Source organism: Numenius arquata, chromosome 1, assembly GCF_964106895.1.
Source record: "Numenius arquata chromosome 1, bNumArq3.hap1.1, whole genome shotgun sequence".
NCBI lineage: Eukaryota > Metazoa > Chordata > Aves > Charadriiformes > Scolopacidae > Numenius > Numenius arquata.
Genome location: NC_133576.1, coordinates 30,399,030 through 30,425,868, shown reverse-complemented (window position 1 = coordinate 30,425,868; position 26,839 = coordinate 30,399,030). Strand labels below are relative to the sequence as shown.

The 26,839-nt window shown below is 37.4% G+C and overlaps 1 protein-coding gene across 1 annotated transcript in view; it reads right to left on the bottom strand.

Annotated features, from left to right (window-relative positions):
* ROBO1 (roundabout guidance receptor 1) overlaps positions 1 to 26,839 on the bottom strand; it is a 531,127-nt gene that overhangs the window by 79,632 nt on the left and 424,656 nt on the right. Inside the window, exons 5-7 of the mRNA XM_074148742.1 lie at positions 7,052 to 7,172; positions 2,625 to 2,763; positions 1,582 to 1,709 (exon numbers count right to left, since the gene is read on the bottom strand). Coding sequence (XP_074004843.1) covers positions 1,582 to 1,709; positions 2,625 to 2,763; positions 7,052 to 7,172 — 388 coding nt within the window. The remainder of the gene's footprint in view (positions 1 to 1,581; positions 1,710 to 2,624; positions 2,764 to 7,051; positions 7,173 to 26,839) is intronic.

Genomic DNA, 26,839 nt, shown 5'->3' with positions numbered 1-26,839 from the left:
CATCAATCCCTTCTACAAAGACATTAGCACAGACAAATGGCTCAGGAGGTAATCCATTCACACTGGGAAACAAATTATCCCATAACAATATCTGCAGAGCAAAGCTGTTACAATGTACATACCTACTGTGTAATACAAGTACTTAAAAAAAACAAGAATCTTGCTGAATAATGACTTAGGCTATGATCATATTCTTTAAAAGTACTATTTTATTAACAAAATTCAAAAGATCCCACTCTAGATCTAACATCTACACACATGCCGTTTTGTAACTAAGTAGCACTGTTAACCTAAATGGGATTACAAGAACGTGTTTGCCTATTATTTTTAATAGGACTACAAAGGATTAGGGCTATCAATAGCTTATTTCCAGAAATGTAACTGCTCAACCAGTCATAAATTTTCTTAACACTATCATTTTACAAGATGAACAGTTGATATAAGACATGATCTTCAGAACAAAGAGCCATTTAAAAATATAATTCAATCTTTTCCTTTGAATAAACTGTGTTTACTGCTCACATGTTAGTTAACCTTTTATTCTAAAACACTGACCATAAGAGTTGGTTATTTTGCAAATGTAAGGTATCAGCTTTGATGTATTAGCATCATGGTGACTAACAAAACAGAATATCTTAAAATTCGTGGTTTTATGAGAGCTTCAACAAAAGAATTCCTATTTTCCTAACCACTACAGATGTCAGGGACACCAAATGTTTCTGGTGGAAAAAGGAGAGCGGGTTAAGGACAAGACCTTTCCTGTTACTGTAAATGTGTCAAAATAGAGGCCTGTTACCAAATAAAATACTTTTAAGCCTCTATTTCCCCAGAACTCCATAATGACTAATTCCCACTGAACGGAGAAAAGGACAGAAGGACCATCAGTGCTTAGAAAAAAGCATCAAGATGACATCATTGCCTGTCTGCTAGCCAGGAAAGGAAGAGAGGGATTATCTGAGTAGTGAACATCTGGATTGTGTATATAAAGGCAATGAAGGATTTTTATACATATTAGTTCACTGAGTTCCACTGAATTTTTATCTTACAAAGAAACAGTAGTGCTACAATACGCTTTCATAATGAAAAAGCAACAGGAATTCCAGTGGTCTGGGTTAGTATATTAAAAGATACACAAACAGATTTATCATTCACTGCTTCTTTACTATATTTAACTGAAAAAAATTGGCAGATACTTGAACTTATAACTCTTTCTTTTCAAGTTAAAAGAATGTAGTTCGGTAACAGTGGTTTTCTTTCTGTTAGGATTTCAGATACAAAGATTGTAAGTGATTCCGATCACACTGAAGTTCAAAACATATTCACTTCCCCATCCCAGTACCATAAAGGCTGCTGACAAAAAATGTTACACATGAAGTGTTTCAATTTCTTAAGAATACAATTAAATTCAAATTTATATTTTCACATTTTTTTTACAACACAGCATAGAGTTCCTGCATAAATCACAACTCTAATAGTTGTGTAGAGACTCAACTAGTCTGCATTTAGCAGCTCTATAAAGTTATCCTGCAATAAAATCAACTTTATTCTGGATCGCAGTACTACACAAAGAAACATTCCTACCTTGAACTGTTAGAGTTGCTGATGCTTCGGCTTTTCCAACCATATTTTCTGCAACACAGGTATACGAGCCCATATCTCCTGCCATAACTTTTCGGATTTTCAAGGTATGATCATCACGGATTTCGTATCTTTAAATATACATAGTTACAAACAATGAATAGGCATAACACAACTTGTACAATTTCTATAAAGGTTAAAAATGTGGTCAGTTTGCCTTCAATTATTTTTATTCCTACATTACCCTGAGAAATAAAAAATATGTATAAATAGTTAAAAATTGATACCGTAGAAATAGTTTTAAAAGCAAAGTATATCTAAATATTTGAAAACCTTACTCTGATTTCACTTGCAACACGCGTCAGTTTTACTGATGTCAATAGAATTTCACTGGCGTAATACAATCATAAAGCTTTAACGCAGAACATTTTAATTGTTACAACTCTTTTAACAAGAAAATATAATAATAGTTATTATTCTTCCTACAATTTTTCCATCTGAATGAAAGATTTTTTTAATATGGTTGAAAAGAAAATACTGTTCTCAAGAAGATCAGAATTGCTTGAAAGTCAACATAAATCACAATTCATTCAATATTTTTTTTTAAAGAACAATGTGGCCTTTTACCATTTCCTCTCCTTTCATCACCTTTTTTCTCTTCTTCGTATAACACAGTCAATGTGTTTCTCTTTCTGGAAAGTAGATTTTTCTCTTAAAAATGTTATAATTTTTATTAAACCTATAGACTAGATTAACAGGAAGCTGGATTTGGATGGCTAGAGCCAACTGTTACAGGTTTTCTTCTTTTAATCCCCTCTCCTAACAGGTTTTTAACGGATAATCGGGAATTCAGAGTAAATAAATAAATTATCTATCTATCTATCACAGAATGCTTCAAATACAACTCAATAATAATTAAAAATGTCTTGTTAGATCAAGCCAGACCTTCTCCATTCGAGAAAAAGAAATGCTATCTGTCGGATATTGAAAGTCTGCATCATATACCAAGCTAGATGTCATAAAAAAGGTAATTCCAGGTACTGCACCTTGCTTTTGGTAATTCCCCATCATCTTTCCTCCATCTTACTGTCGGGACTGGGTCACCTCTTGCCTCACACTTAAACTCCGCACTATCGTCCACAGTTACAGCCAAATTACTTGGTCTCTTCACAAAAGATGGTCTCTCTAAAAGGAAAGGAAATAAAAAAAAGGATTAGTCCAGCAGCTCTATGCCTGTATTGCTATTTTTCCAGAACTGTGGCTGTTAGAGCAAGGGGAGCAGGGTTACAAATCTAATGGAGGCCCCTCTGCCACCTCTCCTCTCGCTTCCAGCCCCAGGCAGAAGATCCATAGCCCTGCAGGTGGCCAGCGCTGTGAATCTCAGCACAGGAGGCAGACACTCACGACAGTGACTCAGGATCCAAGCACAGACTTCCTTACCTCTTATGAATCATCGCCACAGCTAATAGACCTAAAGGAAAACACAACCTACACAGAAAACCTAAATACACATCAATCTTCAGATAGAAGCAAGCCTGCTGCAAGGACTTAGACAACCAACCACTCACCTGATGCACTGCTTCAAAAAGATAGAAGGCACAAACCAAACATTGTCTCACTGGAGGTTTTGACCCAATGGTGCCTCTAAAATTGAAGGCTAAGTAAGGCCCAGCACAGTAGCTCTATAAGGTTGCTTGCAGGTGCCAGCAGCAGCTAGTGTTTGATGCAATCATTTCCAACACTTCATTATAAAGATAACCTTTTCTTTCACTAGCACACATAAAATAAAACAAGCCCCCCAAAAACCCCACTATGTCCTCTCTATAATTTTTGTTCATAAAAATTGCTGTTATCCCTGACTTGGTAGTACGTGGATGACCCAAGTCCTGGCTCATCAGAGTCAGAATAATTGCTGGATACTTCTTCTCAGGCTTTCTGAAACAAAATGGGATCTCAGTACAGGCTGTGCTATTCTGGCAACCCAGCTACTAGCTAGAAATTTCAGGAAAGGGATTGACATACTTTTCTGCCTGTACCAGGGTTCAAAGCTTTATGGTGCTGGGCTATTCATAGTTTCGTGGTTCCACTCCAGGCTGGAATGCAGTGAGGTTTGCACAAGGAAGAAAGGCGTTCTTAAGAGTTCCTGGGATGCTCCAGGAAGGATTACCCACCTAGAAAGGCAGCACCAGATGACAACAGGCTGCCCATAAAAGAACAGGGAAGGTTTAACAGGAGAATGCTTGGCAGGTTCCTTTTCCTAAGGCAGATGACCTCTTTGCCTATAAACCTGTGAATGCTCTGAGGGAGTTGAGAAGGCAGTTGCATGTTTTCACTTGTATGTATTAAAGATATAAATATCATCTCCCTGGACCTGGAAGAGTCTGAAGCCATTGGCACAAGCAGGAAGTACGAATACCCAAAATATGCCACAAATTTATCATAGCAATACAAAAGCGCCAGACAGAAGGATAAGGAGACAACCCCGTATTCTTAGTGTCTCACATTTGTGTTTGAAAAAGGTGTTTCCAAATATTACTTTCACTTTGCAGAGAAAGACATACAGATTCAGTATTATAAAACCTTAGTGAATGGTTCAAAAAGGACTGAAGTGGAAACGTGAACTGAACAAAACCCTATAAAAAGAGCTTGCTTTATTTTCGAGCATGTCTGGACCAACTGGACACTTGTGTTATAGAAAATCTGCCTTTGCTTGCAATTCTAGACAAATAATGTTAAATGAAATAGCAAGTTGATCTTTAAACTGTCAGTTCTAGCCTGGCTTCATATACAAGAAGTGAGAAATAAAACAGAGACCTCCAGACATGAATCTAGCTGTGAATTAAAAAGAATACAAATATAGACATTCTCCCCTGCCCCAGCTCCTTTCTTGTGGGTGCAGTAAAAACACAATCTGAATGCAAGACAAGAACATTCTGGATTAAACTCCAGAGTAAGAATAATTTGGAGAAGAATATTCAACTTAATTATGCAAGAAAAAAAGGACTGATCTGGTAAGGCCAGGACTGCTGCACAACAGCAAAACCAACAAGAGGCACATTGTTCTCTAGATCAGTCTCCTAAACGAAGAGTAATAGTCCTGTCTGCCCATTCATAACACTCAAACGCATAAACGGATAAGGGAAATCAGCACTGATTTAAGTATCTATCTTTGTCACACAATGATTTGGTAAATACAAGGAAAGCTTAGCTAGGATCACTTTGAAACTTTCTAGTATTACAGTTTCTGGCATGCAATCCTCCATCTGATTGAAAGCAAAGACCTAAAAGAAAAAGTTCAACTTCTAAATAACCAAAAGCCATAAACAGAAGATTTATGTTTAAAGATTTTACTATATGAAGTCAGCATGTGTCTCGTGCTTTTTCACGCAAATCTAAGGCCTGAGTTGAAAGAATAAGGTGTATTAAAGATTTCTAGACACAGACTGGTAAGACATTCAAAGCTTTACTGTCCTGTTTGAAAAGAAAACACCACCGGCTTTCACAGGCTGAAAATCAGAAATATGTTTAAAGGGAAAACGAGATGAAGAAAAAGGGAAAAAGAGACCTCATTCTGGAATGTATATCTCTTGCAAGTGTTCAGCAAGAGTATTATTTTCCAGCCTGGATTATGTAACAGTCCATACCGTGATTCCCTGTTTAGTAGTAGACTAGTGATTAGCAATTAACTGACACAGTTAACTCGGGGCCCTGGGCCTGGGCCTTTAGCATGTAACTACAACTTTCTTTCAATTCTAGATTTTGCTTGGAAGCTCTGAAAGTCTATTTGGTAGTCTATTGCTCCCAAAGTGCTTCAAAGGTACCTATAAATTTTTAAAAAATCAAAACAGTATAGCAGATCATAGGAAGTTTGAAGAAGGCCAATCACATCCTGGGCTGCCTCAAAAGAAGTGTTGCCAGCAGATCCAGAGAGGTGATTCTGCCACTTTGCTGTGGTGAGACCTCACCTGGAGTACTGTGTGCAGGTCTGGAGCCCTCGATATAGAAAGGACATGGACCTGATAGAGCGGGTCCAGAGGAGGGCCACTAAAATGATCAGGGGGTTGGAGCACCTCTGCTACGAGGACAGGCTGAGGGAGCTGGGGCTGTTCAGCCTGGAGAAGAGGTGGTTCCAGGGAGACCTAATAGCGGCCTCCCAGTACCTGAGGGTGGCCTGCAGGAAGGCTGGGGAGAGTCTGTTTACAAAGGCATGCAGTGACAGGACGAGGGGCAATGGTTTTAAGTTGGAGAAGAGGAGATTTAGATTGGATATTAGGAAAAAGTTCTTTACTATGAGGGTGGTGGAACACTGGAACAGGTTGCCCAGGGAGGTGGTTGAGGCCCCTTCCCTTGAGATATTCAAGGTGAAGCTCAACGAGGCCCTGGGCAACCTGGTCTAGTTGGGGATGTCCCTGCTGGCTGCGGGAAGGTCGGACTGGATGACCTTTGGAGGTCCCTTCTGACCTGGACCAATCTATGAATCTATGAATCTATGAAGTCTTCCTTAGTTTCTAAAAAGTTACACACTATCTTGCTGGATATTCAGTTTCAAAAGGCATACAATCCCCCTTCATTACAGAAAGCCCTCCCTCAAATAAAGCTCTGAACAGGACTTTGAGTTGCCAGAGTCCTAACTCTAAAAAGTAGTGAAGACAGATAAAACTGCCATAAACAAGAGATCTCAAACCTGAACTAAACAACAACAAAACCCGAAAAAAAACCCCACCAAACCAAAAGCCAGGACTACTGTAGCAGCACAGTGATGGAAACCAGTGTGCTATGAACCATGGCTTGGATATTCTCATCTTGTGATGATAAAATATCTATTTCTTCTGCAAAAACAATTAAGCTATCTCAAGCCTTCTCTTCTTTAAAGTAACATGGGGAACATTTTGAATGAAAACTACCAAAGCTCAACTACAGCAATGATAAGGCAATTCTTCCATGCTGAAGGAATTCTAAGGAATGCTCTTGGAATTATAGCTTCTTTTCTGCAATAGCAACAAAAAATGCAATTTTCAGCTAAGCTCAGTTATCTTAAATTAAAACATCTTTTTTATTGCTCAGAGGAACTATCATTAGGACCACTTGAACAAGTGTACCTGTTGTATCTTTACAAAACTCAATAGATACAACTATAAATGAAAGGATAATTACTTAGAGTAATTCTTCAACGAGAGAGAAAAATTAAGCCCCTGATTCTTAGTGAAGTTATTTTTTCTTTTGCTGTTATTTTAAAATACTAATTCAGTGAACACTGGGATTATTTTCAGTTCAAGAGCTAAGCAAAAACAGTCCAAGGTGGATTGCAAAACCATTAACTGTCACCCATTTGCTACAACACAACTATGACAAAAACATTTTCAACATAAACACTGAAAAGGAAATAGATGAGAATGATCCTAAATAAAAGACTTACTAGGAAAAACAAAATTGGACATTTTTATTAACATAGTCTTAAAGGAGGAGTTCTTACCTAAAACAGTGAGCTCTGCAACTTCACTTTCACGTTCTCCAACCATATTTGTTCCAACACAAACATATTTGCCAGCATCATTCTTTCTTGTGTATGTGATCATAAGCTTTCCTCCTCTGATCTAGGAGGAAAAAAACCACTTTAATATAAACTAGTGATTTAATAATATTTATTAACTTGAAAAAGGTTTAGTTACAGATAATGAAACAAAACAAGTGATTTTTCCAAATCATACAGAAAAGTGGAAAAAAATGTTACTATTAACCTAATTGCTTCTCTTATGCAAAAACCTTGCCTCTTAGTTTCACACCAGTATTTTATAAACTCTCAGATTTGGATCCCTAATACTCTTTTCTTCATTCTGCATAATGTAATACTGGCTATTCCACAGCCAGTTTAATGCTTGTTGGCCAGAAGGACTACAATTCCTTCCAATGTACCACTGTAGTCTGGTATAATCAAGTGGAGAGTAAAAATTAGCACTAGACACAAATCCCATTTTCACATCAAGTGCTGCAATTACTTTTTCTTGACAAGAAATACATGTACGTTATTCTATCACTGGTCATGCTTGTTATTATTCATGAATCTTGTGTTTGTTTTGGTTTCATTTCCTAAGAAAGCGAAGTAAATTTTATATTTTTTAGTTCTTCACCTTTAAATAAGTAATTTTAAACGCTGATAAGCAGTTGGGCAGAAGCAATTAAATCCTTACTGGGAAAAGAATAACTTTCTGCTCTTAATTCTGAATTCAGTTTTTGGAAGATAATAGAACCCAAATAACCCCCAAATTAGAAAACATACTTCCCCTTTGTGATTCCAATTCTTATTATTTTAAATAAAAATATGTATTAAATGTATATGAAAATATCATATCTGATCTCCATTTAAAAGTATTTATTCTCCCATTTGATTGAAAAAATGGTTGAACAAGTTTCAAAGCTCACCAAAATGCAGCAAAATCTGTGTAGGCAACTGAATATGTACCATGTTTACTTTAATATACAAAATTGTTACTTAATTACATTAATTACATTTTTAAGTTAACATATGCTTGTGAGTCCAATTACATATGAAAATCACTGTAGTTCAAGGCATGGGTAGAAGTACACAATAAATATAAGCCACATATGAAGCTACATGAAAGGTTCTAATGTGGTCAGTGACAAGGCGGAGAGTGTTCTCAATATGAGGTATTTCGCTCAAGTTGCCTGCAGCTAGAAATCTATCCCCGAAAATCTGACATCTTGAGCAGTGTTGGGCTCTTATTATCATTGTAAGATGTACGCACACAAAGATGACAGTCAGTTATTGAGATAAATGAACATGCACATGTAACACAGATAGTGTTGCATACAAATTTCATTCTGTTGCCTTTGGCACTCGTTGTTTGAGAACAGAAAAAATATGTCCTTTATCATCCAGAAATCTAGTAATGCTGAAATTTCAGTGGGGATTTGAGGCATGAAGAATGAAAAAATAAAGGTGACCTGCAAATACACAGTTTTTTAGAATTCGTGTGCATTTTTAGATTGTTGACTACCTGAACTGGTAAGCATGAGACAAGAATGTAAAATATAACTAGAAGTCTATCTATATTTATTCCTGTTTTACATTTCTTTAAATCACAGAAAGCTATTTATTTCCACTTAATCTACGCAAAGGATTTTTAAAAAATAATTTTAGAAAGATTTCCCCACGCATTTTGGAGTATCTGTATAACCAGATACATATGCAGAAATATATACTTTTCATGTGTATCAATACTGAATGCACTGGATCTAACAAAGGAACGTACTTACATATCACAAGAATTTACCAACTCAACTGATGATTTCAAAGCCACATAAACTGCTAGCAGTGATTTTCATACATGTCTTAAGAGCTCAAGTCCTACTGGTGTTCAGTAGCATTTGCGCTCCTCTGTGATTTTAGCACTTAAGAAAATCTCATTGAAACCTATTACAATATGACACCACCGTATATTTTGCACAAATTATAACCTCCAGCAAGAACTACCCTACGAATCTCTTAAAGGAATCACTACAAGACTCTCTTCAAAGCATAGATGGAGAGAAGCATTAAAGAAGAAACATTTGAACAACTAAAAAATCATTGAAAGGTGCTTTTCTTCCAAGTTATTTGAGGTTTACATAAGGAAGGAGAGGCAGAGGAAACATTCCCTCATGGACACTGAGGCAGACTTCCAAAGATGTGACATGCCTACTGAAGGAAGCTGTGCTTCCAAGATGGAATTCTGAATGCATTTAGTGTATTTTTCCTAGGAGTTTTCCTCTGTTGATCTTTTTTGTTTGTTTCTTTGTTTGTTTTCCTTAAAACAGAAGAAGGGTTTAGAGCTTTAGCTACAATGATGGCTATGCCACATTAAATTGTGATGAATTACACAGTTACAATAAAATGTACCACAAGTGCATGTGGAATTACATATGTCTGTAACTAGAGCATTCACAGATGGCTAGAAGAAAGCGTACTTCTGCTGTTGGGTCACTACCCAAGTTTTCCATTAAATTTTAACAATTAGGTACCCACCATCTCAGTAAGACTGATCAAGTCCCCCTATTTATTAACAGGACACTGCAAATCAAATTTGTAGCTATGACAAATTTATGTTCTCTATGTGCAACCTTTGCCATTTTTTCTCTCAATAGGAAATCCAAGAAATACCTACAGACTGTAGACCAATGGTTGTAACAAAGTACATAAGAAATACATGCGTGTGAGTTTTTTTAGGAACACATAAAGAATCACTCCTACATTTCTTTGTCTTATTAAGTTCATAACCAGTAAATCCAGTACTATAAGTTCATATCCAGTATCTAGAGCAGTAAAGAGCCAAATCCCCTTTGGGGGGCAGTATCTGAAATCCTGCAAACTAGAAATATTCACAGTCTTTGAATACTTAACAGTTAATCAAGGCCTTTAATTTGAGTGGTTTGGCTCTCCTCATATCTGTGTCCCTGCCCCAGAATACACCAGCTGGACTTTATAGTAGCAAATGATATAATGGTTTGAAAAAGTGACAGGCAGTGTAACATTTCATCCCCAAACTCCAGAAGAGTTGTTACCATACTGAATACAAAGAGAAGTCCTTTCTTCCTAGTAAACAAGATATAGCAAACAGTTTTACTATACTACTTTGGTAGATACTGCATATCATGGGAAAAGAATTGCATTGCTAACTGCCAAAGCTTTAAGTCCAATTTTGAAAAGATGGAAGCAAGTATCATGTTTCATTTATACAGAAATGATGCCAAGGCACTTTTTGACTTTTCACGCCTCTTCAGGATTTTGCTCTGTTCTGTGCCTACCAGCAAATTTATCAGGGCTGTGCAAGTAGAGAATACAAGAATAGCACTGAATACTGATGAGAGAAAAAGATTGTGAAAAGCATTTCACAGATGATCTTCGGTTGCCTGTAACATGTATGGATTACTGAATGTACATTAAGAGAATATATGATAGCATGGCGACTTAAAAAGACTTATTGAAAGCTATTTTCTGTGACCTGCCTGCCTGACCACATTTTGCTCCTCATGAGTAAATTGTTCATTCAAGCAAGTCCACTTCATTTATTTCTTTAAACAACAGTTGGAGATGTTCATACAGAAAACTCTAGGCACCCACGGAGTTAACTAGGTCCAGAATTGTAAATTATGGCCACCCAGCAGCAAAAAATCATATACAAATAATGAATCAACTCGGTCAGCCAATAAATCAAATCCATAAAAACTTACCCATGGGTTCTACAACATACCACCAAGTATTCAGTATAGCTGTACACGTATGCATACTTATTCTCAGACCATATTTTATATACCTATGAGTGTTATGTGTGCATGTGTAAATTTCTGTATGTATAAATCCATACCCATCTGTCTGTGTTAAGAAATATTTTTATATATGTGGGTGATTAATTTACTTTTCATAGAAATGTGCTATGAAATATAAGAAAGAATGAAGCCATGAGAGAAATGCTTGGAGAGCCCAAATATAGAGGCGACTAGCACTTTTTTAACTTTCTTTTAGCTCCGAGTTTCATTGTATTTAAATAAATGAAATCTGTTCTGTTGCAAAATAATTTGAAAGCAAACTTAAATCCATAAGAAAATGAAATTTAGACTGCAGAGTGAAATACTGACCTGTGTTTGTATAGCCAGGGTTTCTGCATATGCAATATCACAAATTTCACATATTTCAGTCCTCTACAGTACAGCATACATAATATCCCATTTTATTTAAATGAAATGTGACGAGCATGCAATATTAACCTGTCAGACATGGCCTTTGCTTTAAAAGTGTACCATCTAATTATAAATGACAATAAAACAGATAAAGAACAAGGCAAGTACAGGCAATTGTAATTAATAGTGTCACCAATGGTAGATACAAGTAAAATGGATTTTTTATTTCTTAGTTCAGAAACACAGAGTTTGCTTATTTCCCTCTATGTAGTCTATCATCCCAAAACAAATTAGTATATTCATATTATGACATCATTGCAGCACAGACTGTAAGGCATGGACTGTCAACAATAGAAGAAAACTTTGCAGTTTTAACGAAGTTGAGTAAAAAAAAAAAAAAGTGTAAATGAATACTTATCTTAAATTTTTATTTAAAAATGTGTACCCTGTTCCAAGCCCTGTGAATCCCATGTATTCTTCCCTATCTATTATAGCATACTTAAATATCAGACACTAGACATCAAAACATGTTTGGAATAGGTCTTCAACAATGATTAAAGTTTGTTCTTGTTCAACTTCAAAGTTCAGACTGAGGAGTCTGTTCCGCTTTCGGTTCCATTCTCTGGGACTCCAGGAAGGTACGTGCTGCCTCCTCCAGATCAAACACACAAAAAATTCTATTTGAAAGAAGTTTAAAATGTACTTTCAAGTGGTCTTACTGTGCCATAAAACTGTCATGACAAAGTACAAGTCATTTGTTCCTTCCTACCATACAGACCAACAAAACAGTTTTGCAATGATGACAGGCCTGAAGGTAGAGTCTATAAAGGCTGGTGCAATGCATAGAAAGATAGCTTTACTTAAAAAGAAAGAGCATTTAAGGTAGATAAAATGACAATAGATTTAATCTGCTGCTTCTGGCATCCCTGCCAATCTGGCCAGGATACATCAGAGTCAGAATCAGATTCAAGTCCGCTCCTGAGACTGCCTTCCCCTCTTTTATGCCCTCATTATTAATGGCTGTATCTACAAGAAGATGTGTATCTACAAAGGCTTAAGGGTTACTGTGTCCTGAATTGCTTGGTGACTTCAGAGGCAGCTGAGGGTTATTCAGCCCTTGGCATTTTCACAAGACAGCAAACATCAGAATTACCATATGTGTTTGATACTTTACCCCACTAACAAGATTGTAGAAACAGCCAAGATATATGCAAAATGTCATAAATTAACTTCAGAAAAGAAAAAAAAAAAAAACCCATACCTCGCATATATGATTTTCAGAAGTTTAAAATTGTAAGAATCCCAAACTTACTTTCTACAAACATTTGGCTTTTGTTAATCACAAATGAAGATTTAATTCAAAATAGGCCATACTGGCTCACATTAATCAGAACTAATTTCTGAACAGACAGCTATGTTTATATGAAAATATTTGAACCAGTAAAATACTTTCCTGAAACGTTTTCACAGCTACAGTACAAAACATTTACTATGTAATACTTCCTTTCTTATTATAAGCCAAGATTAAATTCCTCCTACAACAAAAGCATGTTACAACTACCTTCATGGCCTTAAATCTGCTCTACTAAGCTCTAAAAAAAAAAGCCTCAGAAACTGTTTTTCACAATGCTATTTACTGGGTACAGAAAACACAGTAAACATAACTAGTGGGCAAACATAAGCACATCCTATGGGTCAGTAAAAAATATATGGAACTAACCAATCTTTCTGCAACACCTAAAGAAAGCCCAATGTGGGAACAACGCGTGTGTAATGACAACTACAATATTTCTGTAAAACTGTAAATTTAACCTCAGGTATGGATCTCCCCTGGATGCACTGGTGCATATATAGCTTTCACTGCAATCAGTGATTGAAATCAGAAATAAAAGTGAACTTGAACTGAACTCGGTGTCTGGTATGTCTTCATTTCTCTCCCCTGAAGCAAGTCAGATGATTTGAAGTATCTGTTACACAGGAATTTTCTTTTAAGCACCACCACCACTGTGTTATTTAGACACTTCCAAGGATAAAATCCCAGACCAGCTGGGGTTAATTTGCCACACAAAATCTCTCAGTTTTTAATTATGTTACCTAAAGTATCACAAATGTAATACGGAAAAATAATCCTAACAAACCACAAATTTTAAAATGTATAAAAAATTCCTAACTGGTAACCATAAAAGAAACAACACAGCTCAAAGCTACAGAGGAATTTAGCCACTGAGAGCGCCTACAATACGAAAGGCAGATGCAAGGCCACTCTGTGGGGCTGTGTCCAAAAGCCACCAAGAAAGAAGCCAAGGGTGGTTTTAGATCAGCTCTCCAGGGACCACAGGGCCCATTTACACACCAGACCAGGCTTTGCGTGCTGCAGAGTATGCCTAAAGCCTGCAGACAGCACTGGGGGGGAGCGTGGAGGGGGAAGCAGTACCACTACCACGCCATTTCAGAGGCGTATGGACTCTGCTGCTGATTTCAAAGAGATTTCAGTTCCTAACTGTCATTGTAGGTATTGACCAATGTTGTCTTACTTTTCTAAGCCTGGAGTTAATATTGGCAGGACAACAACATGGATTTAAGACAAATCGACATCATGGTGCGTATTTTGTTGATAGGAAATTTCCTACTTTCTCATAAGTAAAGAGGAGCTTGTGCAGAGCACAAGTCTCCAACAGCGGAGTCCTAAGCTTCAACTTCAAAGCTTAGAAGCATTGGTAGGTACAACTTCACCACGACTTGTAATCTGATGAAAGATGTTTCTCAGAGTGCAGATCTCCCACAGCCATTGTGCCAAAATATGGGATTTTTCAAGGTCCTGATATATGGTCTTCTAAAGGGAACTGTTCTAACAGGACTCAAGTTATCAAGAGCTTTGAAGTAGGCATTCATAGGTTGCCCTCTATAATGGCTCCCACAAGAAACTGAAAGGCATTTAACATGCAAAATCAAGGTTCTCCTAGACTTAAAAGTTCAATTGTGAAACAACAACAGCAACAAAACCATCACAGTCTGAAAAGAAAGAATAGAAATAAAAAAAAAAAAATACAAAATTTTTCTCTTGGCATGCAGCAGGTCATCATTATCAGCTTTGGCTTCAATCATTCAGTAACCTTCTGAGATGCAGCAGATTTGGCTCACGCTCCCACTTGCCTCGAGGAGAAGGCTCATCCCCTTTGAGACTGGCTGTCCATGGCCGGCTCCTCACTGAAGGGAATGTGCATTACAGGCTCTCCCAGATCCTTCCCAAGATCGTTGCACTTCCTGCACTCGATTGCCTGTGAAAGCCTTCCTCCCTGGAGCTGGCATAGCAGCTTCCCAAGGGGAGAAGGAATTTCTGTCTTCCTCTGGGGTAAACCCAAGACCTTTATGGCACAGTATACAAACTGAGTACCAAACGAAGCAAATAAAATTTGGCGCAGGTGGCAAAAATGCACTGGATTCTTTCATACATTTCCAAGTTGGTATTTTGACAGTTTTAAATTTCAAGACAGATTTGAATTCTCATTTAAAACATTTTCTTTTGAAATTTTACAATTGGGTTTCTGTCCAAAGAAGTGCTGGCACTACCAACTAAGTACTACAGATACACAAATATTTTGCAAAATGTAACCTTGAAAAAATATGAAATGTTTTCTAACATAAATACCATACCATGCCATAAATACCAAAACCTTCTGATTCTCTGACTTACGACCAAGATGTCATAGAAATGAGACCATGCCTCAAAAAAAGCCCAAAAACCTGGCTTAGGTTTCTACTGCATTTACCTCTGAGTCTAAGCTTAGTAGAACTCTAACTTTTATACTAAGACTATGCTGGACATACAGAGTTGTGAAAACATTAAACCTTTCACATCATTTGTTTAACACTTCAAAAAAAAAGGAACACATGCACCACATTGTTCATTCTTCATGAACAGTTAAACACAAAAGTCATATATTAATCTGCCACATTTCACTCTTCCCTCAGCGATCACTGCAGCTCCTGTGACTGCAGCACGGGCAAATCATAAATCACAGATTTCCTTGTACTTTTTGAGGTCTGCACACAAGCTTTGTGCTAGATGACTGAGGTAAAAACCTGCAGTCACAGGCAACCACAAGCAAATCTGACTCTAACTTACCATTTTTATTGAAGGAACACTGAAAAGCCACTGGGCTGGACTTTACGGCTACAGATAAGGTCCCTGCTTGAAAGATGCTAAAATTTAAACTTAAAAAGAATAAGGAGAAGAATGTACGCACAGAGAAGTAGAGATCAATTCCTCCAATTTCCCTAAACCACACACCAGCTCTGTGTCATTATTTTCATTTTTATGCTCAACTTTAGATCCTCCAGACAGGTTCAACAGGCAGTGAGTGACTTGCAGATCTCAGTCCATCCACAAATGTTCACTCCTCTGTTGCCACAGGGAATTCTACAATATAAGCTGATCTTTATCAACGGACAGTGAAGCCAGGAGCTACTTGGAGTTTCTGTTATTCTTAAAATTTCTGTTACTCTTATAAGTTTCTGTTATTCTTAAAATAAGCCAGCACATGTTGCAATCAAGCAGAACAAATCACACGCTGTTCCTATTCTCTATAGGTACTGGGATCATTCCTCCCTGATGCTCACGTATTTCCCATTGCCATCCTGTAACTATGATACCCTCTGAGAGTTGTTGTTTGTGGGCTACTACTAGGCTCACCACTGAGAAATATGGCTCCAGTGTCAGGAGGCACAGGCTGCCTACCAGTTCTGCTCTTCCCTCTCAGCTCTTGCCTTCAGAGCAGTGAACCGCTTATTGTTCCGTGTGTAAATGGAAGTGGTTACAGTGTGAATAGCCAAGGAGAACGAAGAGGCTGAAGCCTGAAGAATGGTGCCTCTCCCCTTGCCTTGTCTGCTCACGGTTGGGGGCTGCCCGAGCTATTCAGGGGGGCTCTGGAGCCCTGCTGGGATAATTGCTTCCTTTGCAGCAGCTTCTTGCTATTTCTCTCAGATGCCACTGTAGGTTTCAATCCCTGGCACAATTTTTGTTGTTGTTAAAAGGGTATTGCAAACTGCACCAGTGGAAAAGGTGGAGAGAAAAAAAGAGGCTGGAAGGGGGGAGAAACTGTTCTGGACGCTGGAAATATCAGCTGCTCAACATTTTCCATTTGTATTTACAAAGCAAACTATGATCTAGTTGGTCAAGTTCTGTATGGAAATCAGTGTCTCCTGTTTGTGACAGTTTGCTATTGGTGGAATAGGCTTGTAAAAATGGCAGAGAAACTAAAATTACTCAGCACTTTCATTTTTCCAGTTTTCTTGTGGCTCCATGCATGTCTTTTTTTAAACTAGCGCTATGCCAACCTGCACAGGAAGCTTTGATATCTTCTGTGTGAGCAGTGTAAAAGCACACAGTGAACAAGAAGCAATCTTTACATAAAACTAAAAGTGTTACCTGATCAGATTGCAGTTCCTTGGTATGAATTACCTTTGTTTATGACAGTGATAGGAAGTTAAAAACAGCAATTGTATTCCCACAGTAAACTTTCCTCCCTAAAAATCGAAACAGCCACACTATGCTTCCAAAACAGACACAAACCCAAACGTTCAATCTGAAGTACATACTTAACTTTTAAAGACGTTACCGTCTCTTTGCCAGCCAGCTACTTAGTGTGACGAACAGAAAAGAAGATACACTTTTGCATTTAAAAGACTCATCTACCTAATGTTCTGGGCAAATTTTTCAAAAGCAGATGGCAAAACTTAGGAGTCCTCGGCCATTGAGTAAGGCAAGAGGCAGTCATCACTTCTGACTATCAGATGGACATATTGACACGTCTAGGTAGTTGAATTTGCAGTTCCACTTTCAAAATCCGGTCCTGAATGCAGATGACCAAAAGGTGCTGCCCGTAGCCCATGGCATGGGATGGCACCGAGTGCCACCCTGACCAATCAGGGATCATTTACAAATGGGAAGAGCAAGAGCTGCCTTCAGCTCAAGCACCACCAAGGTCTGAACTTGCCACTCCTGAGACACTCTATGACTTCAATCAGCGCCCCAAATTCAGAAAAAAATATTTCTAGGAAAAATACTTATGACTGGCTTTTCTCTGTGTTGTTCCCATTACTGCAAATTTTTTCTTTGCTGACTTCCTTCCCATGCTGATGCACCTCAAGGAAAGGTAAGGAAACTGATGAAAAACATACACTAAAGAATGCTGGGGAGACATATGTGAACAGGCATGGAAGACAGTATTTAAAGGGCTGTCTTGATAGTATCTATGCAAACAGAAGACCTTATCAATAAGCTTCCTTAGTTTTCTTGCCTCCTCTTCCAACACAAACAAACGTTAACAGGATCAACCACTACTGCCATACGTAAACAAATTTCAGTAGGCCACATCAGTACCCTGCTGTCTGTACCAAGGTATAACCTTACAGAAAATTTTGTTAACAGTAAAGTTCACAATCGTTTATCTTAGAGAACATGTTTGTTTCAACATAGATCCCCTGGTTACACTTATTTATGTCCAGAAAAGGTAAAGAAATGATACTTGTTACCCTTGGAATTAATGGAAGACTAGTAATGTGGTTTTCAAGCCCTGAACAAATACTCAGAAATTAAGGGGAAAAAGTTCTAAAAACCCTTAAACATGATAAACGTAAAACCAAAATAGTCAGTTGAACTAAAACTTCATCAACTATGCATTGTACTTTGCATTATACTATTAGGGCTTGTACTTCATGTGCTTCAGTCAAACTTTTTCTAATACAGCCATACTGTTGTTTTTTTTAAAGAAAAAAGCAAGACAAACTCTACTGAAAGTGGGTGTCATTCATGTGCAGAAAAGTGATAATTTTAGAGAATGTTTGATATAGAGGGCAAAAAAGTGTTCTGATGATTCTCTTCACCTTAAAAATAATCCTATGTGCTTCAACGCATACGACAAAAGTGACATAAAATCTTAAAAAGTTTTGTCCTTTGATGAGATCCACTTTCAGTGGATTGCAATGAAATGCTAAGTGCTTTCCCTAGACATCAAGTCTGGCAAGAAATTTTTGGTAGAATATAATATGAATATTTCTACTATATTTCAGAAAAATGTTTACATATTTTTAAATGTCTGAATACAGAAATTCTGGAAAATCCTATTACATCCAAACTTTTGTTCAATACCTGTAAGAACTAAAGAATAAATGCTGTACTATAGATATCACGACTTTTCTATATTAAAATATCATATTTGCTGTATTTAGAGTTACCTTTAATAACGTGTTAGATTTTGATCTAGCCTCATTCTGCTCACACAGCAAGCTAATTTCACAGTGGGATAGTGGGATTGCCTGGAAATATACCACAAAGGTATGAGCTTATGATTCTAATGGTAACTTTTCAAAAAATGCTTAGGAGAAATTCACCTTGAAGCAGAGGAGAGGGCCTCTGCTGAGCCTGGCATACCTGTAGCCCAAAGCAGCAACTCTGTTCCTGAGACGAAAGAGGAGGTGAAAACCAAAGCAGGAAGAGGGATTTAATGAGATGCACACTTCCTTGAGGAGTGGAAGACCAGAAGCTCATTAAGTGGGGATTTGGAAGAAGGTATACATATGGGATTCCATCGGAAAGAGATTTTAGATGCTAAATTATTCAGCTAGGCAAGTAGATATTAGAGTGGTTTGAAGTGTTCTTTTTCTGTATGATCATGTGGTTAAATAAACAATACTTTTCCTTTTCAGAAAGCTCTCTTGTGGCATTGTCAACTATTCTTCAAATGCTTCCAAAGGGAAAAACCATTGAATCACGCCTAACTGGAGTTAGTGTAGCTGTTACACTGACTATTGTAAGTTTCCAGACAGTCTAAGAGAAGGAAAATGACATAAATCTAACTGAATGGAGTGATTTAAGGCTTGTTGCCTGAAAGATTGTGTTCAAAATGTTTATAGAGAGGACAGAAAAGGATACAATACTGTCCCGTTAATATCTCAACTCTCTCAACTGAATGTAAAGAGGACATAGAATAACTTAACATACAGTCTGAATGCTGCAGATAGGTACCTAGGTGTAATGCCTGTAGACCTGTTTTCGAGATGGCATTTTGTAGAAAGTAAGGAGGAAAGAATACAAAGGTAAAACATAGTAGACTGTGTGTTGCTTGGGATTAAAAGTAATCTCCTCCACTAGCAGAATCAAAAATTGCATTGGTATTGTCCACTGCACCTGAATAAATAGGTCATCTTTACCTTAAAAAACTTTTCAACATTAGCTAGTATCAATTTTCCAATCAGAATATGTGAAAGTCATTTGAAACAATGTAGGAGAGAGAATAAAACCTATTTTGATATCTGTTCTTTTTATTATTTCATTACCACAAAACTGATGGCCATTAACAGTATCCAGAAGTAGATCTGGCCAAACAAATGGCCTATGTGTTTTGTCAGAGGACAATCTTGGAAAAAAACATGAACTCTGGTAAGAGCACATTTATAGGGTACAACATATTAAAACAGTATTTTAATACATATTTGGAAAATCCATGTCAACAGATTTCTGCTATAAAAGAGTTCCCTAGCTAGATATCAGTCCCACAGACAAGAACAGTATTTGCAAATATAATTTTCTGGGTTAGCAAATCAAAACCCATTTTAATTATAACCAGCTAATTATCCAACACAGTACCTTGGTAAGACAACCCCAAATAAACAAAGTGTCCTTAACCTGTCAGTAGCTAGAACTTATCCCACAAAGCCAATATTAATGATGTCCTTTTGTCTGTCACCACATACTTTTTTTCAGTGTGTAGCTATGTAGCACTGTAAGCAACAGTTCAGGTATGAATCTGCCCACTTTCAAATTTAAAATGTTTCCTCATCTTTTTATTTTTGCTTATAGCCATAGAGTTATTGTATTAATAATTTAGGAAAAACAGAGATAAAGCTGTAAGTTTTAAAATTTCACATCTATTTTAACACAAAATTAGGAAGAAATACAATTCATTCTCAAAAATCATCAAAACATACTCCTATGAACAATCAATGAGAGACCGAGGCTTCTGTTTAAGTTGTCTGAAACAGTGTAGGTCGATAAAGGCTCCAAATGAACAGGTATCCCAAATATCACAAGCTGTAATGATGTGTTAACCTTGGTGACAGTCAGAACAGAAGGGTCAAAGGTTCAGCTGGCCTCCCTTGGGGTGATCCCTCAAGGTGAATTTGAGACTCATTGACAGGGCAGCATAGTAAAACTGACACTAGTCTAAGAAATGAATATGTTACAAAGATGAAGAACTGCCTTTTTGCTGAACTTTATAGCAGTAGAAGAAACGGCCTTTGTTAAGATGGTTAATGTAGGGAGAACACAGTTTGCTGCCATTAGTTATATACTAAAATATATTATATTTTAGTTATAGTACTAAGAGCGAACATTTTCAAAGGTTACCTTCTATTTTTGAATCGGAAATAATTAGCAAAGCAGGCTCACAGGTTTATTTACTCTGGTTGCTCCAGCCACTCCTAATTTTGCAAATTTTAAAAGTTATTTCCCCATGTCCTACTTAAAATTTCGAGAATGTTAAAATTAAGGTTTCTCCTCCTACTGAAAAACCCATTACAACTACCTATATTTGTTAGCTTCAAGAATAACAGGTACAACAGATGACCTCTTATACCACCAAAGCCTTTGGATGACATAAGTAGAGTAACAGCTGTCACCTCCAGTTGGGTAATTCCTAATATTTAAGAATGACAAATGCAAAAGATACCGGCAAGACATGTAACACAGAAGTTTTCTTAGCAGAAAATAAGCAAAAATGAGAATGATTATGGAATACGTCCATAAAAATCCAGCTGGCAAAAGGAAAGTAACTTAATGACAAACAAGCCAATAACAACATAAAGTGAAGCAGTAACAACAACAGCAACAAAAAGATTAAGAATGTCAACTCATTAGGCCCTTCAAAAACAGGCTTCTCCCCTGCTATAAATTATACAATAGACTGTCTTGGAAAAGGTGAAATACTAGCCGCAGTGAAGACAACGGTAATTCTCACACTGATTTCAGTAATGCCAGAATGTCACACTGAGAGTTCAGGATGTGTGCAAACTGTATTTTCATGAAACATACTAACCATACTCATTGTGAAAGCAGATTTCCCAAGAGCTATAATTACGTAAAGTACCTACTATAAAGACATTCCTAGTTTATTAATAAACTTTTGAGATGCTTGAATAAAAGGGACAATAACTCAAAATCACTTTGACACTTCAGCGTATAACTTGAATGGTAAAGACATGTCTTCTTTAAAATAAAATAAAATCTCAAAATATTTGTAGCTGGGCTAGATCCTACAAGCATTATACAACCACAAACACCTCGAGTGGAGCATGGCCTCAGTATGTAAGTGAGAATATTACTCTACTGTTTTGCCTACAAAAAAGAGCCTGTTCTTGATTTAGGATGTAATAAGATTTTGCACTCAGCAAAGTGGCACAACACAGCTTTGTTGCAATAGTGTCAGGCTGCTTTACATGTATGAATGAATTCAGTCCCGCGACTCATGAAGTGCTGAGTAAGAGGTACTGAACAACTTCAAGGCTTGCCCAAAATCACACAGGAAGATTGCAGCAGCCCAGCAATCTGCTTTGCTTAGCTTGCAGACTTTCTACCTCCAGGCAATCTTTCCTTTACCGTACAATAATTTTCTCGGTAGGAAAATGTTTTGCAGCTCACTTTTAAAAATCATGTTGCAATGACTGTATAGCCTCAAAGTAAAAACCAGCTTATCTTTAATTCTATTCAGCGTATAGATCTGCCAGAGAGCAGAACCACTCATTCCTGGAGTCTGGAATACCTACTGTGAACCATAAAATAGCTTTGATCAGATACCTGCAGCTTCTGTGGTAGCACTTTACCCTAAACCAGCAATTTTTTTCCCAATTGATTTGCATCAGGTCTAAGTCCAAGAAAAACGCTCAAACTGAACAGCAGAGTTCAAAGTCGTCCTAAGAGGCAAATGATTTCAGATGAATGGGAAGAGCGAGATCTTCAGAGTCTGAAATGTGGGCCATGGTGAAGGGAAGCCAACTTCCCTTCCCATGTCAACATCCTTCGCTTTCAAAACCCTGGCACTCTGAATGGTATAGCCACTTGGAAATGTATTGATGCAAAATACAAAAACTTACGGTTAAGAGATCTTGAGTCATAATCATTTTGTTCAAGGAACCAAGCTTCACATTTTGTGAGGGAAGGCAAAGTTACTTAAGCATACATCTCTCTGGCTAATTTCAAAACTAAATATATTCCATGTAGCACTAAAAAAATTCCAAGATATACACTAGGAAAGCATTTCACTTTCTCAAGTTTTACTTCTTTAGCAGCATTATTTTCCCTGGAAGGTTTGTGGTTTTATTCTTTCTTCAACTTATAGGGGGAAAAATTTACTCACTTTCCCCCCTCTTATTTCTGTGTAATTTATTCTCCACTGTGCAGCCAGAACCAGGAGGCCTAGCAGAGGCAAGCAGACAACTAACAGCAGCAGAGGGAGAGGCAAAAGCAAAGCTGTTGAGTTAGAAGAAAATGAGTATAATTAGATCCAAGTATAACTAACCACCCACACTTCCACATTAAATAAAAGAACCATCTTTATGTGACCGTGTGCCAAATAGATTCTTATTAAATGACAATGATTTTTCAGGAGGAAAAAAAAAAAATCAATTAATTGCTCAATGCAGCATGAGTATTAGCAAGAACTGTCCTACAGCTATATATGGAAAGAAAGTAGCTTTTTTCTCTTTCCTTTTTAAGGAGGGCAACCATAAGAAGGCAGACTTGGTCCTGCATAATATTGCACAGAAGTCTTTAATAACACCCTGCAATGTGTATGTTAGTCCCACACTACTGCACGTGGCGAATATCTGAACTTGGCAGTAAGTAATTTTGAGTATATTATTACCTGGAGAGAGAGAAGTACTCTGTTAGGTTGAGGAAACCCAAGAACTGAAAAATTATTATTTTTGAAGTGCTGTGATTTGGACTAGACTTTTCATATAACCAGAAGCATCACAGGAAACTCAGTAAGGCAAAACTATCCAAACAAAGTGAAATACGCAAAAATGAAGTTGACAGAACTTTCAAAAAGTAGACCAAAAAATCAAAGCAAACCAAACAAGAAGCTCTAATCACTTACATCTGTTCAACGCTCCAAAAATGGGCACTGTTCTTCTCTACTATTTTTATTCTACATTTTTCTTTTGATTATGAGAACATAATATGTGCAAACTCAGCACATAAATTGTTGAGGTTTTATTAAACATGCTTTTAGAGTTAGCGTCATTTTTACTTTACAAAACTAATTCCTAAAAAAAGCATGATACACAATAAAGTCTCAGTTAGCAGTTATCTGATATTTAGATTTTAAGTGACAACATGTGGCCGCTGTGGTGTACAAGCGACTAGGAATATCAAAAATGCCAAGAACAATCAAATTTATAAGGTCCACTAGAGACGTTCAAGAATAAAAATGTACTTTTTTTTTTTTTTTTTCACCCCCTTCTCTCCCCCCAAATGGGTTTCAGCGTTTGGAAAACAGTGAACACAGTGAGAATCTGCATTGCTTCACTTCACTGATACAGAGTAGCCACAAATAATACATTGATTTCTGTAGGATATCTGTGTGTTAAAAGGTTTTTCATGCTTTACTAATGGAAATATCTCTGTATATGAATATCAAGTAAATGTAAATACAGAAAAAAAAAAAGTAAAAGTAAAAGGCTCACAGTTCCAGGAGTCTGCAGGAGTCTGCATGAAAGAACCTTGGAATGCAGAATATTCCTAATGCTTTTTTGCACAGTTGATCTGTAGGGAAGCTAAGTCTCACGTCCCATGGACTGAACTCTACTCTGAACATGTTTTCTGCCTGTACAGTGTGCAGACTTCCCAGTGCGAGTCCTAATGTTTGGTGCGTCAGATTCATAAAAGGCTTTAAAAGTCTGATACTTCAAATATTGCTTTGCTTCATTGTTTTTGCTCATGATGAGCGATTAGAGAAGGCCCACAGCACAGTAGTCCCTAAGGGGGTGGGGAGAACAGTGTCTCCAGAAATGGATTTTTAACTTAGAGGAAGTCCACATTCTACATGTAGGATTTCCATACAGCTGACAAAGGGAGGGGAGGAGAAGAATTAACTTTCTAAATGAAATCTTCATCTTTATTGTGCATAATATAAGCAAAGGCTCCTTTCCTGACTGCTTAAAAAAAATAACCAAACAAAAATGTTTCTTTTTCATTAAGAGAATAAAATGAATGAAGAAATAATTTCCCTCCCACATCCTTTCTTCATCTCCTTTACCCATCCCAAAAAAAACCAACAACTAGACTGTCAGCCAAACAAAACAAAGAATTTACTTTCTCAGCACAATAAATCACCTTTGCTCCTAACCATTCAAATCATAAAGTCCTACACTTTCTGGATAGCTCAAATAACCTAGTCTAAGATACTGACCACCTGCTTTTTTATTATTTTTTAAGGAGAGGCTTCCCAGACTCCATTTCTGTAATTTCAGATGGTCCCAGAGGTTCAAAACTCTCAATAAGCCATTTTAACAAGAAAATCCTGATAGTCTAATGTCTAGGCCTGTGGTAGTCTCAAAACTCAGATATCTAACACATACTCTATTTGCTGCAGGCATTTATTTTCTTTTACTATCTAGGTCATCAGTTCATGACTAGGGACAAAAGAAACCCATGGAGAGTTTTGACTCAATGTGGAGTTTTCAAATTCCTTTAAGTCCGCAGAGTATCCGCAAAATAACTTCATTCTTCTTCACTTTACTTTTATATTCAAAAGTAGAAATCAGTGTAAAATAAAGTTCAGCATAGAAAAATACATACTTAGTTCACATTAAAGGAGTAATTTTCACTACTGCTGGGTGAAACAATACCGAGAAACCATAGTTATGCATGTCTAATGCGTAACATTTTAAGTGGAGAGAAGACAAAATAGCGGAAGCAATGTGCATCATTGATGCAAAGGAACATTTTTGAAAGTTGACAGAAAGAACAGAAGGAACAGATACTCTTAGCTATAGGGACAATATGGTCAAGGTCAACAATAACTTGGTTTTAAATGCCAGCAATTAAATGACCAGAACGAATCTTTAACACTAAATTATGATGAGTTTTAATTCCACTAGTTTCAGTTCGTGTGAACACAGTCTATAAATCTCATAACCTCACACAGTAGGCTACACTATTACCAGGCATGTCCTTGGGAACAGAGGAGGTCGGTTTGGTCTTAAGTGCAAAATCTAGTCTCTGTGATAGCCTAGTCTCTGTGATAGCCAGCACAAGCCTATGGAATCTGGTGTCCTCCCAGACCACTAGTGTTCGACATTGGGACACCCTTTTGCCCTGCGTCATGATGCTCCTTCCCTTTCCACTAATTCCACAAACCAGTATTATCCTTTGGAGATGTCTATTGAAAAGACTCATCACATCAAGTGTGAACCAATGCATGGTTTACTCTGACCTAAACTTTATTCATCAACCTTGCATAGAAGATTCAGGGTTAATAATGAGCTATTTAAACCGATTAGAATAACTTCGGGCATTGAGCATGACTCAACACTTTAGACTAACTGGCTAATGGGCTTTTTCCTCACCATTTACTTGCAGCAAATATCCCACCAATAGAGAAAGCACCTTGTCCCGCAAAGAAGTGTTCAGGACAATTGACTGTAAGAGCTATGAAGAAGGAAGGGAATGTCCACACGGGCGTTTTCAGGCCATTTGCTTTGGCTTGGGGTGTGGAGACCTCAAGCCAACGCAAGCTCACTTTGCCCTTACCCTCAGTGCAACAGAAGCTGTGTGGCCATATTAGTACAGTACCGTGCCGGAGCGATCTAGCCCGTCTCTCAGCAGGGCTTATTAGCTCAGGCTCGGCGCCACATTAACCGCTGCCATATGGCTTCTGGTCGATTCAAAGAGCGAACTGAATGAGCTCACATCTGCCTGACAAAGTCTGCATAGCTATGCTCTTTAAAATGGCAAACCTGCAGAAAGCTGCGAGGAGAGAATCTTGTAATAGGTTAGGATTTTCAATTGTAGAAATACAAGCTGCCACTATTAACAGCTGTGGTTGGGGTTGGATATTACTCGTGGATGTGTTAAGAGATGAAAAGTTTCGTCTCAAAGAGCTGACTCTGAAAAATGATACCAGCATGGTAAGACTCCAAATAGGATGGAAGAAGAGAAAGAGGAAAATGAACACAAAAATAAAACTATGTCCAGTATTTTCTCTTCTTTCTGTTAGGCCAGCCCATTATTCAGATTTTTTACAGCCTTACAAGATGAGCAGGTTCCTCTGTAGAAGGTGGTAATGGTTTTTTTAGGGTTCCACCAGAAAACGCACAAACAATGTACAAAACTATGTGACAAATGCTAATCAAAGATTAACATACCACTGAAAAAACCTCAGATAAGCCTGTGATAATAAAAAAATTACACAAGAAGTAGCAGCATAGCAGAAGATAACCTGATAACTCTTTGTCTTAACACAGAAAGAGTGGTTGTGCAGATGTGGAAACTCGAGTGGTTTAGACACAGCAGGGAAAAAGGCAGGCA